The sequence below is a fragment of the Anopheles ziemanni genome, chromosome 2 (genome assembly GCF_943734765.1).
Source record: "Anopheles ziemanni chromosome 2, idAnoZiCoDA_A2_x.2, whole genome shotgun sequence".
NCBI lineage: Eukaryota > Metazoa > Arthropoda > Insecta > Diptera > Culicidae > Anopheles > Anopheles ziemanni.
Window position 1 is genome coordinate 4241153 of NC_080705.1, and position 21872 is coordinate 4263024.

The following is a 21872-nucleotide window of genomic DNA, read 5'->3' on the forward strand; positions in this document are numbered from 1 at the left end:
TTGATTGGCTGCAACATACAATACCCTGAAAATCCGAAAAACTTTTACATTCAATTGGTACCAGAGTTCAGAATCCTTCAACATAAAAACTCAATCTCTTCGTAAAATTTATACTTTTTTATTGTTCGTCAAATACGATAAAAGCATCATATGTTTGTACTATAGTGAATCCAACCAACTCTCGTATTTCTTGTTTGTTGTATTCATACTGCGGTGCGACATTGTATCAATGATTGAATGAAATTAAGTAGGTAGATGAAATTTTGTAAGTCGATTTTAATATCAGGGGGTTCGTGTTTCGACCATTTTAAGTTTTCAAGGTTCTGCGCGAGCTTCCGAAACGCATTTGTTCATATCTATGTATCATTTGTTTCAGTTCATTGATCGTACGTAGACCATATAACATGGAGTTGTACACGGTAGGCTCACCCAATCCACCAATTATAATATCTACCACTTCTTCTTCCGGAATCTTGCAGTTCATAGCCATTTCTTCGATATCTAGCACATATCTATGAACGGTTTCATTAGACTGAAGACGTCGCTGGCGTAGGTGTTTAATAGCCTCTTCCTGACTAAATTCTGCGCTAAATTCTTTGAGCAAGTTTTCCTTCAGTTCTTCGTAATCGCTCACGCGAATGGTACGTAGAAATACTGCAGCGGTTCCAGTCAGCAAACGGGCTATGGCGATTACTTTCTGCTTGTCATTCAATGCCAGGAGACGAAATGCATTTTCCAAATCTGGTAACCATTTTCGGAATGTAACAAAAGTATCGCCACTGAATGGTTGAACCAGTAGGGCAATTTGATCCAGATAGCTTTTCTCTACAACAGCGACTTCCAGAGATGCTACCTTTTCCTGCAATTCTTTTATCTATTTCCTCAACTCAGCTACCATTTCTGCTGATGTTGCTTCTTTTTGATCCTTGACAATGGCGCCAATCTCTTCTTTTGCATCCGATCGCTTGGGTGCTTCGACATTTTGTGCGCTGTTGGAATTTCCCGGAAGTTGACCGGCCAGCAACGAATTGTAAAGCCGCTGTAATTCGTTCGGTCCCGCTCGAGGATCTACTTGGAAGCCAGCTGCAGTAAGCGCAGCATGCATCTCTTTTGGTGTATTACACATTTTAGAGTATTACGACGTAAGTCCAGCAACTAACTAAAGAATGTCTTTCAACAACCAATGTTCAAAAGCAACTGACGCTAAACTGGTTACAATCTATTCACCTCGGCTTGGCGTTTATTTTCTGATTTTGACATTACACCGCACGTTGCGATCAAAAACTAAACAAAGTGAGCTAGCTAAAGAATACGTTAACTAAAATGCACAAATCTCGCGGTGGTCGCAAAAAGAACAACCACCGACCGCAACGTACGGGACGTGAAAATCGTTCCCTGGCGGAAAACCTCTCCGAACTAGCGGTACAAAGTGACTCGTCGTCCGCAAGCGAAAACGATGGAAATCATTCCGGTTCTGAGCACAGTTCGGCAGAATCGGATGATGAGCAGCCGAAGGATAAGTTTGCAATTGGTAAACCACCAAAGTTTGCAGTTAGCATGTGGGACTTGAAGCACTGTGATCCAAAAAAATGTTCCGGACGTAAGCTGGCACGTCACGGGTTGATAAAAACTCTTCGATTAGGACAAAAGTATTGACTGTTTCAAATTACTTCAACTTCTATACGTTAAGGACAATAGAACGTTGATTAAATGGTTTTCTTTCTTTACATTAGATTCCCAGGGCTAGTGCTCACACCGGTTGGAACCAACTGCGTGAGTCCACAGGACCGAGAGGTCATAAAAACATCCGGCATTGCCGTTGTGGACTGCTCATGGGCACGGCTTGACGAAACACCTTTCAACAAGATGCGTTCACCAAATCCGCGCCTGTTACCATTTCTCGTTGCAGCAAATCCTAGTCAGTATTCGCGCTGTGCGTTTCGCGCAATTTGATGAACCTTTTGTCAACATGTTGGATATGCTGCACTTCTTTATAATTTCATTTTCAGTCAACTACGGGAAACCCTGCAAGTTATCCTGCGTCGAAGCGATTGCGGCCTCGATGTACATCACCGGCTACAAACAGGAAGCCCTTTGGTACTTGAACAAATTTTCATGGGGACACGCGTTCATCGAATTGAACCAGAGCCTTCTCGATCAGTATGCTGGATGCTCCAATAGTGCGGAAATCCTGGAGGTTCAGCGTAAATATCTGGAAACTGCTACAAGCGAAGCTCAGCAGAGCCGAAGTCTTCCCCCCAGTGAATCTGAAACCGAAGAAAGCACAGAGGACGAAGGGGAAGCTGATGTCGAGGATTCTGATAAGGAAAAAGCAAACGAAGCATCCACAAGTAAAGAGTCCTAAAGTTACACATTTCATACAATAAAAAAAGCATGTCGATGTAATCGAGACGTGAAAATTTAACATATTGAAGAACTTTTTGTTCTTGTTAATTGAAGAAGTAACGGATACCTCAACGTACTGTTGTAACCGGATTGGATCGGATGTTTGCAAGTAAACAATTCTACGGGCAAACCAGGGTAAAGAAGTATGTATACCTTGAAGCAAACGTCATAAGCATTTGAAGCGAAGTTGGCAACAGATTAGATTCGTCGTCTCCCGTGTTTACGTGAACATATATCGACAGAATTGATTTCATGGAGAAAGAGATCGATTCCAAGGAGCCTAAACAGGAATTTCACTGCGAAATTGATGGCTGCAAGCAGAGTTTTACGACCGAGGTGCATCGAAACGTGCACACCAAAAAGCATGACCTAAGTCTAAACCTGGAGATGCCCCTCAAGGGAGCAGCGGGTGGGCTGTTTGCAGACCAAACACCCACCCCAACGCGTTTGATTGGAAAGTGCGAAGAAGTTGGTCTATTCGAAGACTTGAAGAAGGTAAATCCGTTCGATGAAACGTTCCGTCGGGCGGTGGAATCCGGAACGGGTGGATCACCACTGTCTGCTGATCTTCAGTCCCCATCGACAACAGCATTGTCCGTGCCTTGTTGTCGTATTGGCGAGGGAGAAACTCTGCATACACCACATATTTTCCCCAGCAATATCGATCGTAGCGCCCATGACGATCCTCCTGGGAATAAAGAGAGTGTTGCTAAGCAACGCTCAAAACCCAAAGCCAGTGGTGCTTCACGCACCAAACAAGACCTGGCGAAGGATGCAGCGGATACAAACGCTGGACAAAAGTACCCGAAAAAACGCGCGGCTGTAAAACGTAAAGCTCCGGCAATGGTTGATATTTTGCCAAAACCGGCCGTGGTACAATCTTCACAAGTATCCGAGACGATTCCACTGCTCATCATTCCATCCGGCAAACCATCCAGCCAACTACCCGTGGCAGCATCGGATCCTAGCCCAAGCTCAGACCCGGTTCTGGTCAAGGAGAAACTGAAACAACATCTAGCCAAGGTCCGCGAGTCTGGAAAGGGAAAGAAAGAAAAGCCAGTCACAGGCAAGCGATCGGAGAGTGGCGAGGAAGACAAAAAGAATAGCAGCAAACTTTCGAAACCAATCGATCTTACAAAATCACCCGATGAACAGGCCGATTTGAAGCACGAGCGTTGGAAGGCGGCGGCTAAACGTTACAGGTGAGAATTGAGTAATGTTGGGTCCGTCGGAAAAAATAAGCTAAACGTAAACTTATTTCACCTATTCAACAGACTCCGGGTTAAAAACAGCCAAGATCAACAGCACCAGCGAAACATTCAGCTGGAAGAAGAAAACTTACGCCTGCGAACGGAACTTGCGGCGCTGAAGCACGCACACCGCAACTGCTCCGTAATGCGAGAAATGAAGCTTGCCGCAGCTCTGGCGCAGGGCACGGCACATACCATTGCTGCCACCGTTGGCGGCATACAGGAGCTGGGTGCGGGTACGGTCGTATACAACAGCGTCGATCCGCAGCATCCAATTTCGCTATCCACTCCCCAGCAACGGCTGATTACATCGCACATAATCGATAGTCATTCGATGAACCGAAGTCCGATATTTATTGTAATCGGTGCGGGGGCGGATTCGAATGGGCCGGTTGCATCAAGCAGTGCCTTACCTGAGAAAGGTATATAAAATCTAAAAGACCTGGTTTCATTAACATCTTAACAGTGATTAATTGTAGTTTTGCACTCGTCGCATTGCTGGCCTTTCAACGAGTTGCGCCTATTAAAATGTTATATTTTAGTGGAAATAAGTTTGAAAAGCAATAAACATTACACATAGTGTAGAATTCGAAGCTTTAATTTCAAAATTGAACCATTGAAAAGTGGTATGCAATTGATTTACGCTTTCAAAACGTATTCTCGAGTAGTAGCGAGGGGAAAATACAATTTTGCGCACGCGCACGTACTCTCCCACAAGCAATACCAATATTCGTCAGGCATCCGAAGATCATTCTTCACCAGAGTGGTTTAGTTTTGATTCGACTCGCAACTGGCGCACACGGTTTGGGAGACTATAGGACTCCCACTTTACTGTAACAAGTTTTTGAAAAAAAAGAGTGATCGAAAGCGTGACAATTATAAGAGTTTTAATTCCACGCAAGTAAACTTTGTTAAAAATTGGTACCGTTCTTTCAAGAATCAACCATTTTAGAAATAAAAACTACTGCTAGTATTACGAAACGGCCACAGAAGCTAAGAACGGTCCGGTGAAAACGTCTGGTCGCAAGCTGTCGTGTCTGGGACCTTCGTCAACCGTGAGGTGAGTGAACGAGGACACGCGTCCCAACGTGCGTGATTTATAGCATGAAAGCATCGCAGTTTCCCTCCCTATGTTCGCAAGCCGGTCATCGAGATGGTTATCTCGAGCGAAAGGAATGTTGTATACCGATTGATCGATCCGATCGTGTTCTGTATCTATCAACAATTGGCCAGCAGCGGTATGGGATAAACAGTGCCGTTTGTTACAAACACCTTTCGGTCGATTCTTCGAGCCGCCAGGAAGATGTAAACAGAGTTCCTCCGCTCGGAAAATCAAACTTAACGTTGTTCGTCCAGCGTGTGTTTTCCTCTTCGTACGAATGGTCATTACGGACCAGCGTTGATCGAACGCAAACTATACGCCCCAGGCTGGAAAGTAAGGCCTTTGCCGGGTTGATGTGTGAAATGCGATAAACCGCAATCGAGGTTTAATTGCGTGTTTATGTTCGTGGGGGCCATTTTTGCGAGCGCCCATTTGAACTTGAATACGTCCAACGTCGTTAGCCACTATGTAAACGCAATGTTCCAAACGAACTTTGTGACTGTGCTTTTGGTTTCTTTTGATCAAACGAGTGCAACCGACGGGACAATTTATTTTCTTCGCTGTTAATCCTACAGCGCAAGGTAGGGGAGGCACAGAGGAAGCTCATTTTCCTTCCGTCGCCCCAAACGGAGAACCTTGAACTAATTTGTTTCGTCGTAAATGCCAGCGGTGTGTCTTTTAGGGAAAATAACGTGCTAGAAGATGCAACCAGACGAGACAAGTGTTGAGTAACTTAAGACAAGGTGACATGGGAGGAAAAGATTCACAGCCACATTGGTGGCATTCCAGCTCAAGGGGTTGTTAAACTTTCTCACATAAAAAGGTAAAGCATAAAAGATCAAACCTGGGAAACCGATTTTATGTGAACTTCTTCGCGCATGCGACACACTTTTGAAGAGGTATTTTTTATGACTTTCTACCCTCTGTTGATCAGAACCGCAGGGTGATCTCGGGCATCGTTTGACCAACATTCTTCGACTAATTCCAACACCATACATACAGAACACGACTTGGCTGGCAACGAACCGTTTGGTCGTTTCTCACCCTGTGTCCCTCTAGCCTGCCGAAGAATTATTTATAGTACACTTTTCGCCAGTTTTAGGCCAGAAGAGGCAGAAGCATTGATTGATGAGATCCAAATGGCTGAGAAGCGGAAGAAAAAGTGGAAAACCAAGAAAACGACCGGACGCTAATCTCAAAAGTCACGTTTAACAGGTTCACGCTTTTATGAGAGGCGTGATATAAGCTGTGAAGCCTTCCACGATTGGATGGTAATGGAGTGGATGTTATTGATATTAAAAACGTGATTGCATTAAAAAGTTGTATACATTTCACTAAGACGCCTCGACTACGGTTACGTTCAATATAAATTCACTCAATATAAAAAATCGCTCATGTTAGCAATTTTATCTTGATTTTTGCGGTCGTTAAAGATTATTTTCCGCTGGGCGCTGCCATTGAAACCATTTTTCTTTCCCTTTGCTTCTTCATCGTGCAGGAATCGAATAACCGGACAATCATGACGGTAGAACGGGTCGACACGTTCTACGACCTGGACACCATCTACAGCACCATCGAGCGGATGCTGATACTCATCCGCCAGCTGTCCGGGGTGTCCCGGTTAGGAGAAAATGGCCGCTCCCTGTCGTTCGAGCTGCAGTGGATGAACGCCATCGACGAGCGGAAGTACCAGATCGAGGAGCTGCGCAGCTCGGTTCAGTATCTGTTCGGTCAGTTCCGCAAGATCTACCTCGTCAACAAGGACCTCTATGCGCAGCTGAATAAGCGCGGGGGGCGTGTGTTCGAGCTGGAGAAGACGATCGAGGCGCAGGGAGACAGCAAGTGTCTGTACTTCTTGGCCGACGCGATCAAGTACGAGCCGGCCCTGCTAGCGATGCAGCGCGTTCTCGATCGGACGATGCGTGAAATTAGAATCTTCCGAACGCAGCGCAACCAGCACAAGCTGGAACTGTGCATTGGTCACATCCGGTGCGAGAACTACGACAAGGTGTACGATGAGTACTGCTCTTCAGAGAGTGGCCTGCAGCAGCTGCCCCGGATCATTGAGGCGGTGTTCGAGCGTGACATGAAGAACCTGATGAAGATCCTGCTGTTTCTCGTCGGCTACCGGAAACTCAACAAGGCCAACTCGGCCGAAACGTTCGTCAGCGGGTGTGAGTTTCTCGTGCAGCATCTGCGGGAGTGTGGCGATCTAGCCGATCATCCCCAATGTTTGCTGATATACGGCTTCGTGGTGGATGCCCTCCAGGAGCGACCGGAGTTGTCCGTGGCTTCCCTGCTGGAGGACGTTTTCCGTCATCGACTCGAAACCGTCCGTACGGCGTTGGTTGGTTCCGTCCAGCGCACGGTGCGTCTCATCCAAACCGATCCATCCGCGACTGCCTCGCTCGGTCGTCTGGCACACCATTTGGCCGACGAGATCCTCATCGAGCTGCTGAAGCGCGCCTACGATGGTGACGTACGCAACCTGTCCAACATTCTCCGCTTCGTGGCGCATCTTTCCCGCATCGATCACGACATCGTCGCCTATCAAGTCCTTTACGCGCAGATGGAACACTACGACCACCTCGATCGACCGGAGGTGTTCCTGCTCGCCTATCGGATCAAGCGGACCATGCAAGCACCCACCTTCCCCACGGCGGGCCTTCGAGGAGATTTGGAGCGTCTCAAGGCCACCTTACCACCGATCGTGGTGTCAATCATGTGGAAAACAGTCACGATCGCCCGCCACGAGTCACGCATCCTTCTGAAATTCAGCGCCGTCGGTCGAGACGTAGGATTTTCCCGCTACACCGCCGACAAAAACCGGCTCGAGTTGGAACCGTTGGAGGACGGTGCCTGCTTCCGAATCCGAGGGCTCGCCATCAACGGATACCTCGGGGAAAGTGGCACCGGAGCGCCAATCGTTGCGCCGAAATCGGATAGCCTTTCTAATGCCAAGTTCCGCTGGCGACTGGTTCCGGTGCATGGATTCGAGTACTTTCGTGTGCAGAACGCTGCCAGCGGGGCCATTCTGTACTCGCGCGTCCCAAGCGACGAGACCGGCTACGATTTCTACAACAGCCAGGAGGTGCTGCAACTGACGGGAAGCGAGAGGATATTGACGGCCCAGAATAGTTATTGGAAAATCACGGAATATCCCCGACGATCGGGCAGTGGCAGCAGTGGTGGAAGTGGTGCTGGCGACTCCGAGTGCTGTATTCTTTGAACCGACCCGTCTAGAGCTCCGCCATTAGCCGGCTAATGACACGTCGTAAGTGGTAATGCGATGCGCATTGCGTGAAGTCGAAGCCAGATGCTGGGAAAGGAAAAATGCCGGAAAGAGGGGAGAAGCGCCCGGGCAATATTCCATTTACAGGATGTGATTGTTATTTCTACTCGCCAATCCAGTTCAAACTTCCAACCCACCTGCAACAACAACGCAAGCCAGGCCCATCGCGATCGCGCTCCACGCGGAGGAACTGAATAAGGACCATAAATAACCTGCCCCATTGATGGTACCTCGGTGGGAGACTGGCGGAAAGCTTGAACGGCCGATGGACGCATCGTTTGTTTTGATTGTACACCATAATCGAGGCCGGGCGTGAATGAATCAGCGCCGACTGGCAATGTTTTAGTTGCTCGGCTTGCCACAAACTATGCTTTAGGGGAGAGCTAGAGAAAACCCCCGGTCCGAATTGATGATGACGGTGGAGATCAACGGTGACGAACGTGTGCCCTTGGCCACCCCCGATTCGAGCCCTCCCCCACAATCGGGTGTTATTGGGACATCGTGCCCCAAAAATGCTTTATTACAACGAGAGCTATATTTTCGGTATGACGAAATGAGCATTCTCCGCGTGCGAAGGCGACGTTGCACGCCAGGGGTTTAACACATTGTTTACGTTGGATTCTTCGACAACGCGAATGGAACAAACAACAATGATGATACGATGCAAAGACGGTCGGTTACTCATCTGCCACGCGCGGAGGCGTGCTATTATTTTCTTCACTGTTTAAGACGTAATGTAAGAGAAAATCAAAAACCGAAGTGTTTGCGGGCAACCGAAACGTAGATTAAGCGTAAATAAACCGTACACTACGGAGTCACAACATGCCTTGTATGGTGTTGTATTATGAACTCAAGATAAGCAGCTAATTTTCTTGTTTATTTATTTTCTAAGTTGGTGTGAGAAGGTAAGTTTGTTTAGTTTATGCGAAGTGTGATTTACTTTCCAAGAGTCAGCGTAGATCACCAGGCGCCTCCATTTAGGTTAACAAGCAATTTTCTCAGTTGACTTCTCACCGATAGATGGAGCTGAAATTACTGGAAACAAGAGTGCTTAATGAGAAAGTTGATAAAATGTTTGTTTTTGAGGTGATTTCAAGCCATGTTGGAAGCATATTTAGAATTGTGCATTTGGTTTGTTTCAATGCTCTTTGGGTGCACATGTGCTATTGAAAAGTTTTATTTCCTCCAAATAGCTAAGAGAGATTTTTAGCTTGATTCAGGAACCTCACTAAGAAGAAGCATAAGTGAAGTGTAGATATTCATCGAGTAAAGGATTTAATTTTCAGTTTTTCTCTCGTTGATGCTTCACGAAACACCAGGCGCCTCCATTTAGAGTATCCAACAATCCTCGAAACCACAAGTTCAAAATATTCACTACCAGAGGGAGCTGCTGGAGTGAAAGTTTATTGGAAAAGCTTTCTTGAACATTCAACATACTTTGTCTTTCAGTTTGTTTTCTGCTTTTTTCTCTCGTTGTTCCTCGCCCTTTTATTCTGCAACGCAGGCATACAATCGAAATCGAAATGTAAACAGATCGAGAGTTTATGCTGATCGAGGCCCCAAAATTTACGTGCACCGTGTTACCGATTAAAACTGATTTACGATCACTTACAGTAGATCATTCGTCTTCGCGGTGGGTAGTTGGGGGGAAGGCGGAATGGATTAATTTACGGCCAGCCAATGTTAATTGCCACCGTCAATCACTACTTCAAAGTAGCAGCAGCGCATCGGTTGGCGAAAGGATCGTTAAATTTAGCTTGCCTTTTCTTAAGATAGAACGAACGTTCCTCGAGTGCTGCTGAAGAACGAGCAATGCAGCTAAAAAATGTTTGTTAATTTTGTTTATAAAATAAGGTAAAAAAGACAAAATATTTGTACCATAAAGCTACCGATTTTTTTTGTTTTTCGTAAGACTTCATATAATTTTGTTTTTAATTTCATCGGACTATTAACACACACATACACAAAGCCACTTTTTGTACAACTGTCAACCAACAATAACAAAGTATTGTTCTTAGCATCAACTCTTTAAGTCTATTGTAATACTCTTTATTCCTCTCCCATCGAACTTTTTAAATAACTCTCTTTCGTTCTAAACTCTCGCAACACCCGATGCTATAATTCATCGCAGCTCTGTTTTTCTCTCTGGCTCTCTTCGTACGTCTGCTTGCCTTTGATCCAAAGTGTCACGAAAGTAATTTTCTCGCCCAGCAACGTGTTACATTACGCTCGAATTGGTAAGGTGAAGCAGAAGGGCTTATTGGGGGGTTTGCAAAAAGAACGAGAGCGCCAATACGGGGGAGCAATATTCTGTTCGTCTACCTACGGAGAGCGGGTCCGACTCGTGGTTGTGTTTGACGAAAGAGTGCCATTACAGAAAACGCGAAGCAGTGCACGCGATAGTTACAAACCTACTCCGTTGGGTGGTATGCTGTCAGATCGATTCGTATCCTCGTGCGAAGTGGAGAGAAGAACCGTCAAAGAGAGCCTAACGAGCCAAAGGACAATCTTGGCTCCTGGAAACGGTACGCTGGAAAAGCACCTATCACACAACTTAGCGAAAAACGGTGTCTAACGAGCAAACGTTGCAAGGTCTATTAGAAACAGACTTCAAAAACGTTCCGTCTTGTGTCGTTGTGCCCTCGTTTCATTTTGTTGCTATCAAATATTTAACGGACTGTAAATTTTTTCTTTCTGTGCGTGACAAAAACGTCGATGGTATTGGACGTCGCTAAAGTGATTAAGGGCAGCGTAATGGAAGTGCCATAAGAAGTGCGTTGAATGCGAATGATTAAAGCTGCTTCAGGCGTACGATGAAGTAGATATATTTTTAGCCCCATCCGTGGCATTACAAACATGAAACCGTGCGCTTGAGTGTAGCATATCGCATCATCGTCGCCTCATCCTCGTCCATTTTCAACCTTATCCCGTTCTCTCGCTCTCTATGCCATACTTTCTCATACAAAGACCACACAGATTTTGCCAGTTGACAGCAGATTCGGTGGACCAGCAACACTCCCAAGAAACCGGTGACAGCAGCTCCGACAGCGGTGGCAAAGACCTGCTGTAGTGCTTAAAAAAAATTCCTGTGCCGTGAAAAACTGTCAATGTCGCATTGCGGATGACCGTCGCTTGGTTGTGCGAGCGAACGGATAGGATATTGTAAATTTGTAATTCGGCTTTGAATAAAGCATAGAGCTGATACAATAGTTACAACGAAATGAGGCTCAGTGCGTTACAATTGGAGCACCAAACGGAGTTGGAAAATTGGAAACAAATTTGTGAAAACCCCGTGTCATGCAAGATCTAGGTTGAAAGTGTTCGTGCTAAATATACAATTTGTTATCGTTTTACAGCAGCAGAAAAGTGTGTATTTGGTGCAAGCTAGTACTGTGAAAGTGAGGTTCAACTGAAAAGGAATTGAATACAAAGATTGGCGACCTTTGAATTCTGAAAATTGGTCCAATTTCTTGTCCATCGATTGGTCGTCTCCGATGTGAATGGTTGCTGATTTGCGGAACCACCGTGGAGCTCGATGCGGCCACTTAGCGTTCGCATCGCTAGCCCCGTTTTCGCGACGCCAAAGGAAATCGAACGAAGAAACGAGCGCCTCGTAACCCCGTGACTGCGCTATTTCCGTTTCCAGCGCATTTCTTGTCTGTTTTTTTTTCTCTCGCTAAACTGTTTCGCGCTATCTTACCGGAGCTCGTTCTGTCCGGTGCATCACCTGCACTGTGTTTCCATATCGCCACAACTTCGAAACCTGGAATGCTACAGATGCAGTGGGCTAACCGGGACTTCGTTCTATGAGGATTACCTAGCAACCAGCATTGTTGTACAGGAAAGCTGAATCACTTCGGTCGCAGGGACCGAGGGCCGTTGTTTTTAGGATAGGAAATTTTCTGAACCAAGAATATCGATACCATGGATAGAAAACAGTGGATTATTATCCCTCTGGGTAAGTATTAATATACTGGTGAGATAAAAATCAAATCACACATGCCTAAAACACGCGAACAACATAGGGATAGCAGTACTTTTCTTCCACATCCAGAAGCCACATCTTTGTACGGTGGAGGCGCCCAGTGATTTTCAATCACTATGGTTGCAAATTTATGTTAACACCTTGACGGCCGCACGATTCACTTCGCCTCTCGCCTGCTTGTTTTGGTATCCCAACCAAACATTTTGTATTTGTATATTTTTACCTTTTTAGAGTATTCTCACAATCCAATCAGTAACTTTAATAAACAATACGAAAAAGTTCAATGCGGTTATGTATGTTTTGCAATGTGCAAAGATTTAGTACATCACAACATCTGATGTGATTGGAGGTCAACCGACGTATTTGCCACCACATTACAGTGGTATGTGCGGCTGTCAAGGTGTTAAGTTACCTAACCCGTAGAATATTTCATTTCTTTGATGAAAACCTCAATGATCCGTTTAATTGATTTTCTTGTTCCATTACGTTCTCTCCGTTTCTTTTTCAATCTTCTCCCTTCTTATAAGTTATTCTCATTTCGAGTGTTTACCATTCTACCGCGGACAATTGTTTCCCATGTGAGTTATGATTTGTGAAGGTTCTGTTTTAGATAATTTAGCTTTCTGTTACGGTTTGCGTTGGTTCGTGTTAGTTTGGTGATGTTGTATGTTGTTTTTATTTGTTTAACTGAACTAGGTCATTATTTGTTTTGTGACGCTTATATGGTAAAAACGAGTTTATAAAAAAAGGATCAAATAATAGATTGTATTGGTGTACTTTTAACAGCAAAACATAACATTAGTTGTTCACAGAAACCAACAGCACTTACACTAGTCGGGCTCGTCACTAACACCTGTACTGTTCTTTGCTTTCCTCCTAACGCATGGAATACTCATAAAAAACAAACTCACCATGCTTGGTGCGTGTGAAAAATGTATGCTGAAAACAACAAAAACTCATCCCGTCAACATCTTCACATTGCGGTCCGACAACAAATAATAATCCAAACTAAACCATCAGCATTAGTTGGAGTGTTTTGGATTTGGATTCCACAGGTGTCCGCTGAGTGTCAAAGTAAGCAAGAAGCAAACATTGATTATTTTGCAACTACTGGTTTGATTAAGTATGGTTCAGGGTGAACATTTGTACGAAATGATAATTATCATTTTTTCGGTTGGAAATTTTGTTTGACATTCAGTTTGGTTTTGATTCAATCTTTTCTTTATTTTCTCCTACTTAAATAATTCTCATTTTGGTTGACTAGTTTTTAATCTATTCTTCTAAAAAGTTCGGAAACTTTCCCCTAGTTTTTCTAAGAATCTACAAGATGGTATTCTTGCATTCAACGTAAATACCTATCCATCATCACTAGTTTCTTTTCGTTGGCTTCGTGCCGTCTGTCAGCTTGCTGATTTTGCACTCCAATAAATATCAAACGAAACGGATATTGATTTTACGAGTGCTTCCGTTGCACAGTGGGACGACGTTTGTTTGGTTTTCCTCTCATATTTGGCCGATTCTCCTCGATCTGATGGGTAAGCAGCGAAGATATTACGTCGCTGTCATGTGCAATTTTCTTTTTCATTTACCCGACTGAGCCGATAATTCAATTTTCTTCCTTCCTGTCGATGGCGCTCCCCTTCTCTTCGACCCAAAACGGCTGGCGCTCAATGTTCGTTTATTTATCGCGCACGTTTTTGTTTATAAAATTCCCCTCCCGTTCTACTCTGCTTCCTTCCTTGTACTCCATGGGATTTCCTTGGGTCCGGAACATTTCTCTTCTCGCTAGCAATCTTTGTTTACAATCAATCTTTAAACAGCCGTGATTGAGGCCGAAGCGTCTCAATATCAGAGTGGAAAAAAACTGTTTTAATAGTCGGAATGATTCGAAGCATACAATCGGAAATAATATGCTTGAAGAATTTCGGAAGTGATCATTAGCCGTACAGTGCTCGACTGGAAGGGTCAGATTAGGTCAAGAGGGCTCTGATCAGTGGGAATATAAAACACATTGAGAATAACTAACGAGACATTTTTAAGTGGCTAGTTTTGATGACTACACAGACGACATATGTGTTTCATTAAAGCACGAAAAGGTCCAAGCAATGAAATTGTCACTAACTACATTAATCAATCTCTTTAACAGTATCGCCTGGCCTTATTTCCTTGTATGTGTTCATAATTTCATGTGTTTGTGTTAAATACAAAGCTTATATGTTGAGTAATATGTGCCCGTTTAGGATTCTTTAGTTTATTTCGCCTTCGGGTTCACGGGTCTGTAATCGCGGGCGTCATTTCATCTCCTTTTAACACTTCCATTTCGTTGACATCGACTTTTTAAAGCACGCTCGATCTATTGCTATGAGTGCGACAGTTGGACGGATGCACGGTGCAAGGACCCCTTCAACTATACCGCCCTGCCCCGGGACCAGCCGCCCCTGATGACCTGCAACGGCTGCTGCGTCAAGATGGTGCGCCACTCGAGAACACGTAAGTACCGACATTCTGCACAACGGCACAACACTTTCCCGGAACATTTTCCAGCTAGGTCAAGTGGTTTCTGTCTCTCGACTCTCACGCTCCTTGCCGCCTCTGTTTTCGAAGAGCTAATTAAGATTCCCTACCGAGGAGTTACCTGAAGTGCCTACATTCCGTCACATTCCTATCCTACTGTTCCACGTCTTTTTCATCGATTGCCTTTTCACCAGTTTTCGCTTGTGAGATCACGCAAACGAAACGCGTGTAGTTTAAAAAGGAAAATTCTCACAAATCATATAGCATATCTAATTACATCGAAGGATGTACTTGTATATTACCCGGTATTAATATTCGTATTTTCTCTCTTCTCTCTTTCCCTTTTTTCTCTTTTTATTTGCATTGTTCGTTGATTTGTACTTCGTGCTTTCACCGATTATCGGTCTTATGGATTCTCTTCACTTTTAAATCTTTATTGTTTAATCGAACACTATTGCTTACTGTTACTGTTTACACTTTTTCGCCGAATTTATTTGTTTTCTTTTTTTGTACTTTTCTGCTCAATTACGACATATTTTGGCTGATATTGATTATACTCTTCCTTCACTTTTACACTACCGTTCAACAACTGGCTTACGCGGAAACCACTGCTCCGTTGAACGAATGACATTCTACCACGCCATTGCACACGCCAAACCTCCCCGAATTCTGCACAACGAACACACATATCTCGAACACAACAATCACGAAAAATAAAACAAAATTAAAAACCAAACCATTTACCACGTTGTGTCGTCCACCGCGTCCGGATCGTCTGAAACTGTACCTTTGGTTGCGCGGAAACATATGGTATTTTCCCGCGAGAAACTCCAACTTCCAACCGTCACTGACTCTGATTGCCGATTTTTTCAACAACAACAAAAAACTCCAATAATTTCCGATCGATCCCGCGTGACTACTAACCACGTTTTTCCGGGAAAATGCTCACGCTTTGGCTGATTTGGGGTGTTGCGTGTGTATCTTTGGGCCTCTTACTATGCCCTTTTCTTGCACGCGCGGGATCTGGCGGGCTTCCGGTGTTGCCCGTCTGCTACTTTCGGCGTGCACCGCCGCTTCCCACTTCTTCTTTTGACGTACGTCACATCGCGCCCACGTCTCGTCATGATTGCGTGTGTATGCGACCACAATGCTCACACTTGTTCCCACACAAACACACACGCGTAGCGTACGAGGTCGTGAGGCGAATGTGCACGTCACAGTTGCAGATTAATCTGTTCATGGTAGATCATGTGTGTATGATGGAAAGTTCTGGCAATGGCCATATGTGTTTCTGTGAAGAAGATATGTGTAACTCCAGTCCTCCCAGCTTGCTCACCGCGAACCATCATCGGCTCACTGTGCACGCGTGCATCGGTAGCGTGATCGCCGTTTATTTGCTCCAGCTCGTCCAGAGGGTCTTTCGGTAAGCCGCAAGGTGGCTGCAAACCCAAAACAAAAAAAAACCAAAAAAGAAACAAATGCAACACTCCGTTTCCCCTTATCCCACTGCACGGGGCCATCAAGACGTCGATATCCCTTTTTGCCTGCTTCCCATTTCGTAGATCCTTGAATGGTCCTTTCTCCTCCTTATCGACCTTATGGCCCCCATGTCAGAAGTTGCAGTGGGTGGGAAATGGGTGGAGCTGCCTTGCGGAGCTCTCATTTGTCCTAAAGCAAATCGAAAGACTTTTCTACACTTGCCAACCGAGCTTACGGTTGCTTCCGTCGCTGCGTACTCTACTAGTTACCGCTTTACCATCATGCCTTTCTTTTCACACTTTCGTTTCGTTTTCTCCTTTGTTTTCCTCCCCCTTTCTGATCGGTTCGATCAGTTTAGAGATCAGATGTTACTCCACTCCGTCACACACACATACATTTAAGCACACATACACACAAAGACACACGAGGCACCTAAAAGACTCATCTTTAAAAATGAATAGTATACGCACGTGCCAGCTTACGAATAACCCCAAAATGACACTCCAGTCTCTCACCCCCAAAAAGGGACGGGTTTGAAAGACGGTTAGGGTCCTCTTGCTTGTACCGCAAGCACTCGTAAGAGGATGCTATCGAGCTCGGAGTGAAAAGGGTCCTTGATGGAGGTTCTACTGACACACATCCACTCACTGGCACGTGCTCAATTGCTAGAGCCTTACTTGTGCGAAACCGAAACTCACGTGTCGCCATTATTTTTGCCAAAAACAGATTCACCCGTTCGTTCCCCGTTCTATATCATATTCTGGTCCCTTTTATTTCTTTTTTTCCCCCCGAATTTTATAAATATTCATAGTTCCTTCTATTTCTTATAATCAGGTTCATGGTTTTGTCATGTTTTTGTTTTTCTTCTTTCATTTGTCGTTGAATAGTAGCTAGTCCATTTTCATTTACTGTACAGCGTATAGCTAGAAAAGTTTTTAACGAACTTTCTTCTCGACCTTCTTTTGAATTCTATTACTATTCGCTCACTTCAAACCCGATACCTGCTGCAGTTCGATCCCCGATTTGGTCTCCCTCACCGACAATATTGTAGTTGTATGAAAAAGCAAAGATTTTGGTCTCCTTTTCACACTTCCCTTTTCCAATTTCCGTTATGTTAATAATACGCGTTATTAACGTTCCTTTTGCGGTTTGGTTCGATACCGTTTGTTGAAGCTATTGCATAGTGTTTATTAGATTAGTATTTTGCTAGAGTGATTGATTAACTTTTCGTTTTTACGAAATTGGAACCGCAAGTTTTGGTTTTTACTATCGTTGATAAGTCATCCCTTTTAAGAAGGGATTTACATTGCTACCGCGTTAAAATTGGTTAAACTTAACTAGGACGTAGATATAATTAAAATGTGCTTATATTTTTTAAAAATAGAAAAATAACTGTTTGCAATGATATCACGCTTTTACTTAAGATCAAAAAACCAAAGCCTGGATATCAAACAAACAAACAAATGTTGAAACTAACAACGATGGTTTACAGTGAGTGGGTTATATGAATTTACTAACATACTCAGCTTACTCTCAAAAGAAACCTAATGACCAACCATAAATATCACTATCAGCTAAGGCTATCAAGAAAGCTTTGGTATGATCATGTTTAATGATCATAAATAACATGAAAACCGATCATAACTCATGCCGGCGCGAAGAATTGTTACGAGGGAAACGATACTGCCTAACAGGTTGTTTCCCTCTATAGATAGGAGTTAACGAAATGGATCACATCGCGAATCGTTTTGTGTTAAAAATAAAAATAACTTGACTGAATCGGGTTTTCGTTTGCGTCCTAATAATTAGGCGCCTATATTTTTTTCTTTTCATTTAACAAGAGCCAGAAGATCGTGTGAACTAGAGAAGAAACAGATTCCTTGCATGACATATTCTAAACAATAACCCTAGTACCGCGTATTAACAGTAATTTTCTCCACTTTCATGCTTCTACTAATCAATTGTTCTTCATGGTCAAGTTAAATGACAACCAAAGCGGAATACCATGTAAATAATTAACCGATCCGATTCCTATTTGCTGACGAAGCATTCGATTTGGCGAACGTATTTAATTTATTTTTTTAAACTTTTGGTTTTTTCGGTAGAAGCATGGTAGAAATAAAAAATACTAAAAAAGCACTTATCTCATCTAGTTTCACAATATTTTATATTTTACTATGATTTTAAATTATCTTCTCTTTAATGAGCTGAACGATATTTGTATCGTACACAGTCCATCTTACTACTTTCATTTTGATTTCTTACGTTTATTCTACAACTACTTCCTACTTCTCTTCCCATTGAACTATCCCATTAAACACTGAATCAATCTCAGCAACCTATTCTCTTGATACAAATGAATTCTTTCGTGTTTTACTTATCCTCCCTTGTTTTTTACAGTCTTTCTGTTCATAAGTCTTTTCTTCGTAACAGTCTTTTTTTCATAACTAGTTACTCCCTATCCTCAAAGACAACACTTCTTAGATAGCGCATCCAAAATTTTATATCAATTATTCAGCTCTACACCTGCTATTCTCTAGAGCTACCGTAGACATTGTTGGTTCATTTTTTCTCTGGCAGCTGTTGACAGTACTTTTGAAGCGAAAGCATAGCAATAGTTTTGCATCGCATAAAAGCAAAATGCAAATGCCAAACCGGTTTTAGAGAATTAGTAAATTGCGCAGCAACTGACTTATGACATTCATATTAAGGGGCAAACCCGTTACATGCAAGCTAAGCATAGATAGATACATATAGAGTTATTTACACCCATTTACACCAAACCCACTTACACCCCCCAACCTTTCATGAAACACGAAATAAAAACCCATTTCTGTAATTCGAAATCGTACCGTACCATCTCTCGACAATATGCGTGCACCCTTGTGTTTCTTTGTTTGCAATTTTCCACCAACCCAGCGCGTTTCGTTGTTTATTTTTAATTTTTGCTACTCAAACATATCCTAGCCTCATCAAGATCTGACAGATAAGGAACATAGGATGCAGATGCGATGGCTTAAAATCACTGTTTGAAGTAGAATTAATCATTTTGTTTCTATCAAAACAAGAAAACATAGCATTATCACCCATATTACGGCATACATTTCTTCTGATTACATTGAATCGTTAAAGAAGAATTAATTTAAAATAATCATACATACAATACACATTTTTGCTTAGTTATCACCGACAGAATGTTATCACATTCATGACAATATAAGCAGGGTTATCAGAAGAGTTGCACAGAATATCAAATCGAAAAGTGTATGTAATACATCGACAATTGTATTTCTGAAGAGAATTATTCTGCTGTAGTTTTTCCTGCTGCAATTACTATTATTCAAATTGTTGTTATCCATAGCAAAGTTGTGCCGGAAACATCGTTGTGTAGAATCCACACCAGACCGTCCAAAGAACAATTTGTAAACTTTATTGATCCACCTTTAACAGTGTTAACACTTATGATTAACAAATGTGAATCAATCAGTTAAAAGATGAAACGAATAGTTATTCTAGTTTTTCACAATTGAATCCAATATTGTTTAACCATAGTTACACAAATAATTAAGCTTCTTTGTTCCTGGTAAAACAATTACCCATTTCGATAAGAGAATCCTCCCCAAAAATTAACTTGTACCAGAGAGTATATATTCATGTACACTTGTTTAAAAACAGTAAACTCTATACTATCCTGTTTTACTTTCAAACGTTCCGAGCACGTTGTATGACAACAATTTAACAGTTCTATCAACGATGCTGTACAGTGAAACCATTTGACTAATGGATGCATTTTTCTATAAATTGCTATGACTTTATATGAATCAAAGTCATCAAATAAGATGACTTCTGCCAATGCATGAGCGGAAGCTAGAACCGAGGAAAGTGCGCGTAGAAAACCGATAGTGCTAAAGCGAGCTAGAAGACCAAAAATATAAAACATTAAGAACATAACCAGAAAAATGTACCCTGGAAATTTGTTGAGAGCATTACACCTAGCCCGTTATATAATTTAAACAGCCACATTTTGTGGAAATCGATTCTTGTAAAATTTACACAATTTAGCTAGAAACCCAGAGAAAGGAAACCGAGAGTGAAAATAGATTAGATTCTACCTTTGTACAATCTTATTCTATCCCGAGACCGTGTCTATGTTTGAAACCACTTCCACGAGGAAGTATTACACCATAGGTCTGATATTGAATCTTCAAATCATTTCTCAAAACTATACATTTATCCCCATCGCGAATAAGCGGGAGCTTCATTTTCGATCGTTCATAAAATCGTCCAAAACTCTAACCGTTGCGTTGTTGTTGACTAAGCTTGTACGACAAAGGAATGTTTGTAGAAAGATATGTTACGGATAATTTCAGAAAACGAAGATCGCCGCGCGAAGCGAACCCCATTTATGGTATAAAATATAATGATATATATAAATATACACAATTTTTTGAAATTTTTAGTACGTCTAAGGCAGGCAGGACGGATGTCCTAAACCAAATACGAAAGCTCTAATAACGTTGGAACCAAAGCACGTATCCTATCTAATGCAGAAACGGGGTTTGATTAGATGGATATTGCTTTAACTGGGATCCGAGAGAGTAGGTTGATCAAACGGAACGTTGTGTTAATGTTGAACAACCGAAATTCCAAAAAGAATCGTTTGCTTATGGAGATACTTTAATTGAATCGAAAAAACGAATAAAAACACACATAAGGCAACCAAAATAAAACGGATATATAGAATTCGCCAACAGGACAGCGATTTATTGAATATGGCATAACTAATACACCACAGAAGAAGAAAACAAACTTTAAAAAAGAGGGCAAACAATGCCAACGAAGAATGAAATCCTAAAAGGTACGATAAACAATAAATGCATCAAACGGTGAACAGAATTGGAACCCAACGTGATAAGCAATTCTTTCATATTGGAGAAAAGAGAATCATTATTTTCGCACAACAACCTCTTGATTTCTTCTCGACAGATTCACAAAAATATTTATCATTTATGAACTAACAGGCAGCCATGATCATTGGGACTTAATTGGCCAGCATTTATACAGCCAAACTTAAATATTCATTTATCAACTCATACTATTATGTTAGCTTATCTGGCAATTAAGTGTCTTCATAACTGATGCGGTTGTAAAACGCAAAAACTAACATCTTTCTTTGCGATGTTTTCCTGCTTATACGACATGTTCACCTTTATAAAGTCTAACAGCGTACAATTGGACTCTTATGAAAAAGAAAAGAACATACACATTCACACACTTTCTTGCGCTTCATAAATAAAAACAGTTAACTATTTCCTGGTTATTTGGCTTAAACATGCATACTTTCGTTTATCAGTACTCAATTGCTGATATGCGCAACATATATACATTGAAATTTAACAAAAACTCCATTAACAAACTTCAGAGTAAAGGTACTGAAATACAAGCAAAGCTAGAAAAGCTGAAATATTGCATGCTTTCCGCGATCACATTGAACTGTCTTATTTCATCCTGCTTTCAAGAAAGCGATGCTTTGCGCTGGTTATCGATTTGACTATTCGTGTGGCTTCCTTTTGTCCCTATAGCTTCCAGGTTTTCTTAGAGCTTTACTTGAGATTCAAAAATCAACTACTTTGCACACTGGTTTCTTCTCGCTTTTCCTGCATGTGATTGCCAACTGTTGGTTTTTTGTCTTAAATTTTCTCTAGTACGAATTGTTCAGTCGTTATGTTGCTGTTTCTGTTATATGCCTGTTCATGCAATTGTTTTTGTTAGCTTTGTGGCACATTTATTCAAATTAATGCAATGTTTTCAACTGTTATTTGTTCCTATTTTAAACTTTATTGT

The 21872-nt window shown here is 42.5% G+C and overlaps 4 protein-coding genes across 4 annotated transcripts; all 4 read left to right on the forward strand.

Moving 5' to 3' along the window:
* The first annotated feature begins 1264 nt into the window (after positions 1-1264).
* LOC131285480 (18S rRNA aminocarboxypropyltransferase) lies at positions 1265-2385 on the forward strand. The gene is made up of 3 exons (XM_058314340.1): positions 1265-1649; positions 1734-1918; positions 2010-2385. The coding sequence occupies exons 1-3, from the start codon at positions 1324-1326 to the stop codon at positions 2363-2365; spliced, it is 867 nt and encodes a 288-aa protein (XP_058170323.1). The 5' UTR covers positions 1265-1323; the 3' UTR covers positions 2366-2385.
* A 260-nt stretch (positions 2386-2645) lies between these two features.
* LOC131293737 (cyclic AMP-dependent transcription factor ATF-7) lies at positions 2646-4237 on the forward strand. Its single transcript, XM_058321804.1, has 2 exons — positions 2646-3608; positions 3681-4237. Exons 1-2 carry the CDS (start codon positions 2659-2661, stop codon positions 4084-4086), a joined length of 1356 nt encoding a protein of 451 aa, XP_058177787.1. The 5' UTR covers positions 2646-2658; the 3' UTR covers positions 4087-4237.
* Positions 4238-6277: 2040 nt separating this feature from the next.
* LOC131282184 (uncharacterized) lies at positions 6278-7987 on the forward strand. Its single transcript, XM_058311591.1, has one exon. It carries the CDS (start codon positions 6278-6280, stop codon positions 7985-7987), a length of 1710 nt encoding a protein of 569 aa, XP_058167574.1.
* A 3987-nt stretch (positions 7988-11974) lies between these two features.
* LOC131281491 (protein quiver) lies at positions 11975-15976 on the forward strand. The gene is made up of 4 exons (XM_058310826.1): positions 11975-12008; positions 13056-13109; positions 14379-14525; positions 15735-15976. Exons 1-4 carry the CDS (start codon positions 11975-11977, stop codon positions 15974-15976), a joined length of 477 nt encoding a protein of 158 aa, XP_058166809.1.
* The last annotated feature ends 5896 nt before the right edge of the window (positions 15977-21872 follow it).

Coding starts and splice junctions, on each gene's coding strand:
- LOC131285480 (XM_058314340.1), top strand. CDS start 1,324: ATGCACAAATCTCGCGGTGGTCGCAAAAAGAACAACCACCGACCGCAA. Junction 1,650..1,733: donor ACTCTTCGATTAGGACAAAA/GTATTGACTGTT, acceptor TCTTTACATTAG/ATTCCCAGGGCTAGTGCTCA. Junction 1,919..2,009: donor TCTCGTTGCAGCAAATCCTA/GTCAGTATTCGC, acceptor TTTCATTTTCAG/TCAACTACGGGAAACCCTGC.
- LOC131282184 (XM_058311591.1), top strand. CDS start 6,278: ATGACGGTAGAACGGGTCGACACGTTCTACGACCTGGACACCATCTAC.
- LOC131281491 (XM_058310826.1), top strand. CDS start 11,975: ATGGATAGAAAACAGTGGATTATTATCCCTCTGG. Junction 12,009..13,055: donor GTGGATTATTATCCCTCTGG/GTAAGTATTAAT, acceptor CTAAACCATCAG/CATTAGTTGGAGTGTTTTGG. Junction 13,110..14,378: donor GGTGTCCGCTGAGTGTCAAA/GTAAGCAAGAAG, acceptor GACTTTTTAAAG/CACGCTCGATCTATTGCTAT.
- LOC131293737 (XM_058321804.1), top strand. CDS start 2,659: ATGGAGAAAGAGATCGATTCCAAGGAGCCTAAACAGGAATTTCACTGC. Junction 3,609..3,680: donor GCGGCGGCTAAACGTTACAG/GTGAGAATTGAG, acceptor CCTATTCAACAG/ACTCCGGGTTAAAAACAGCC.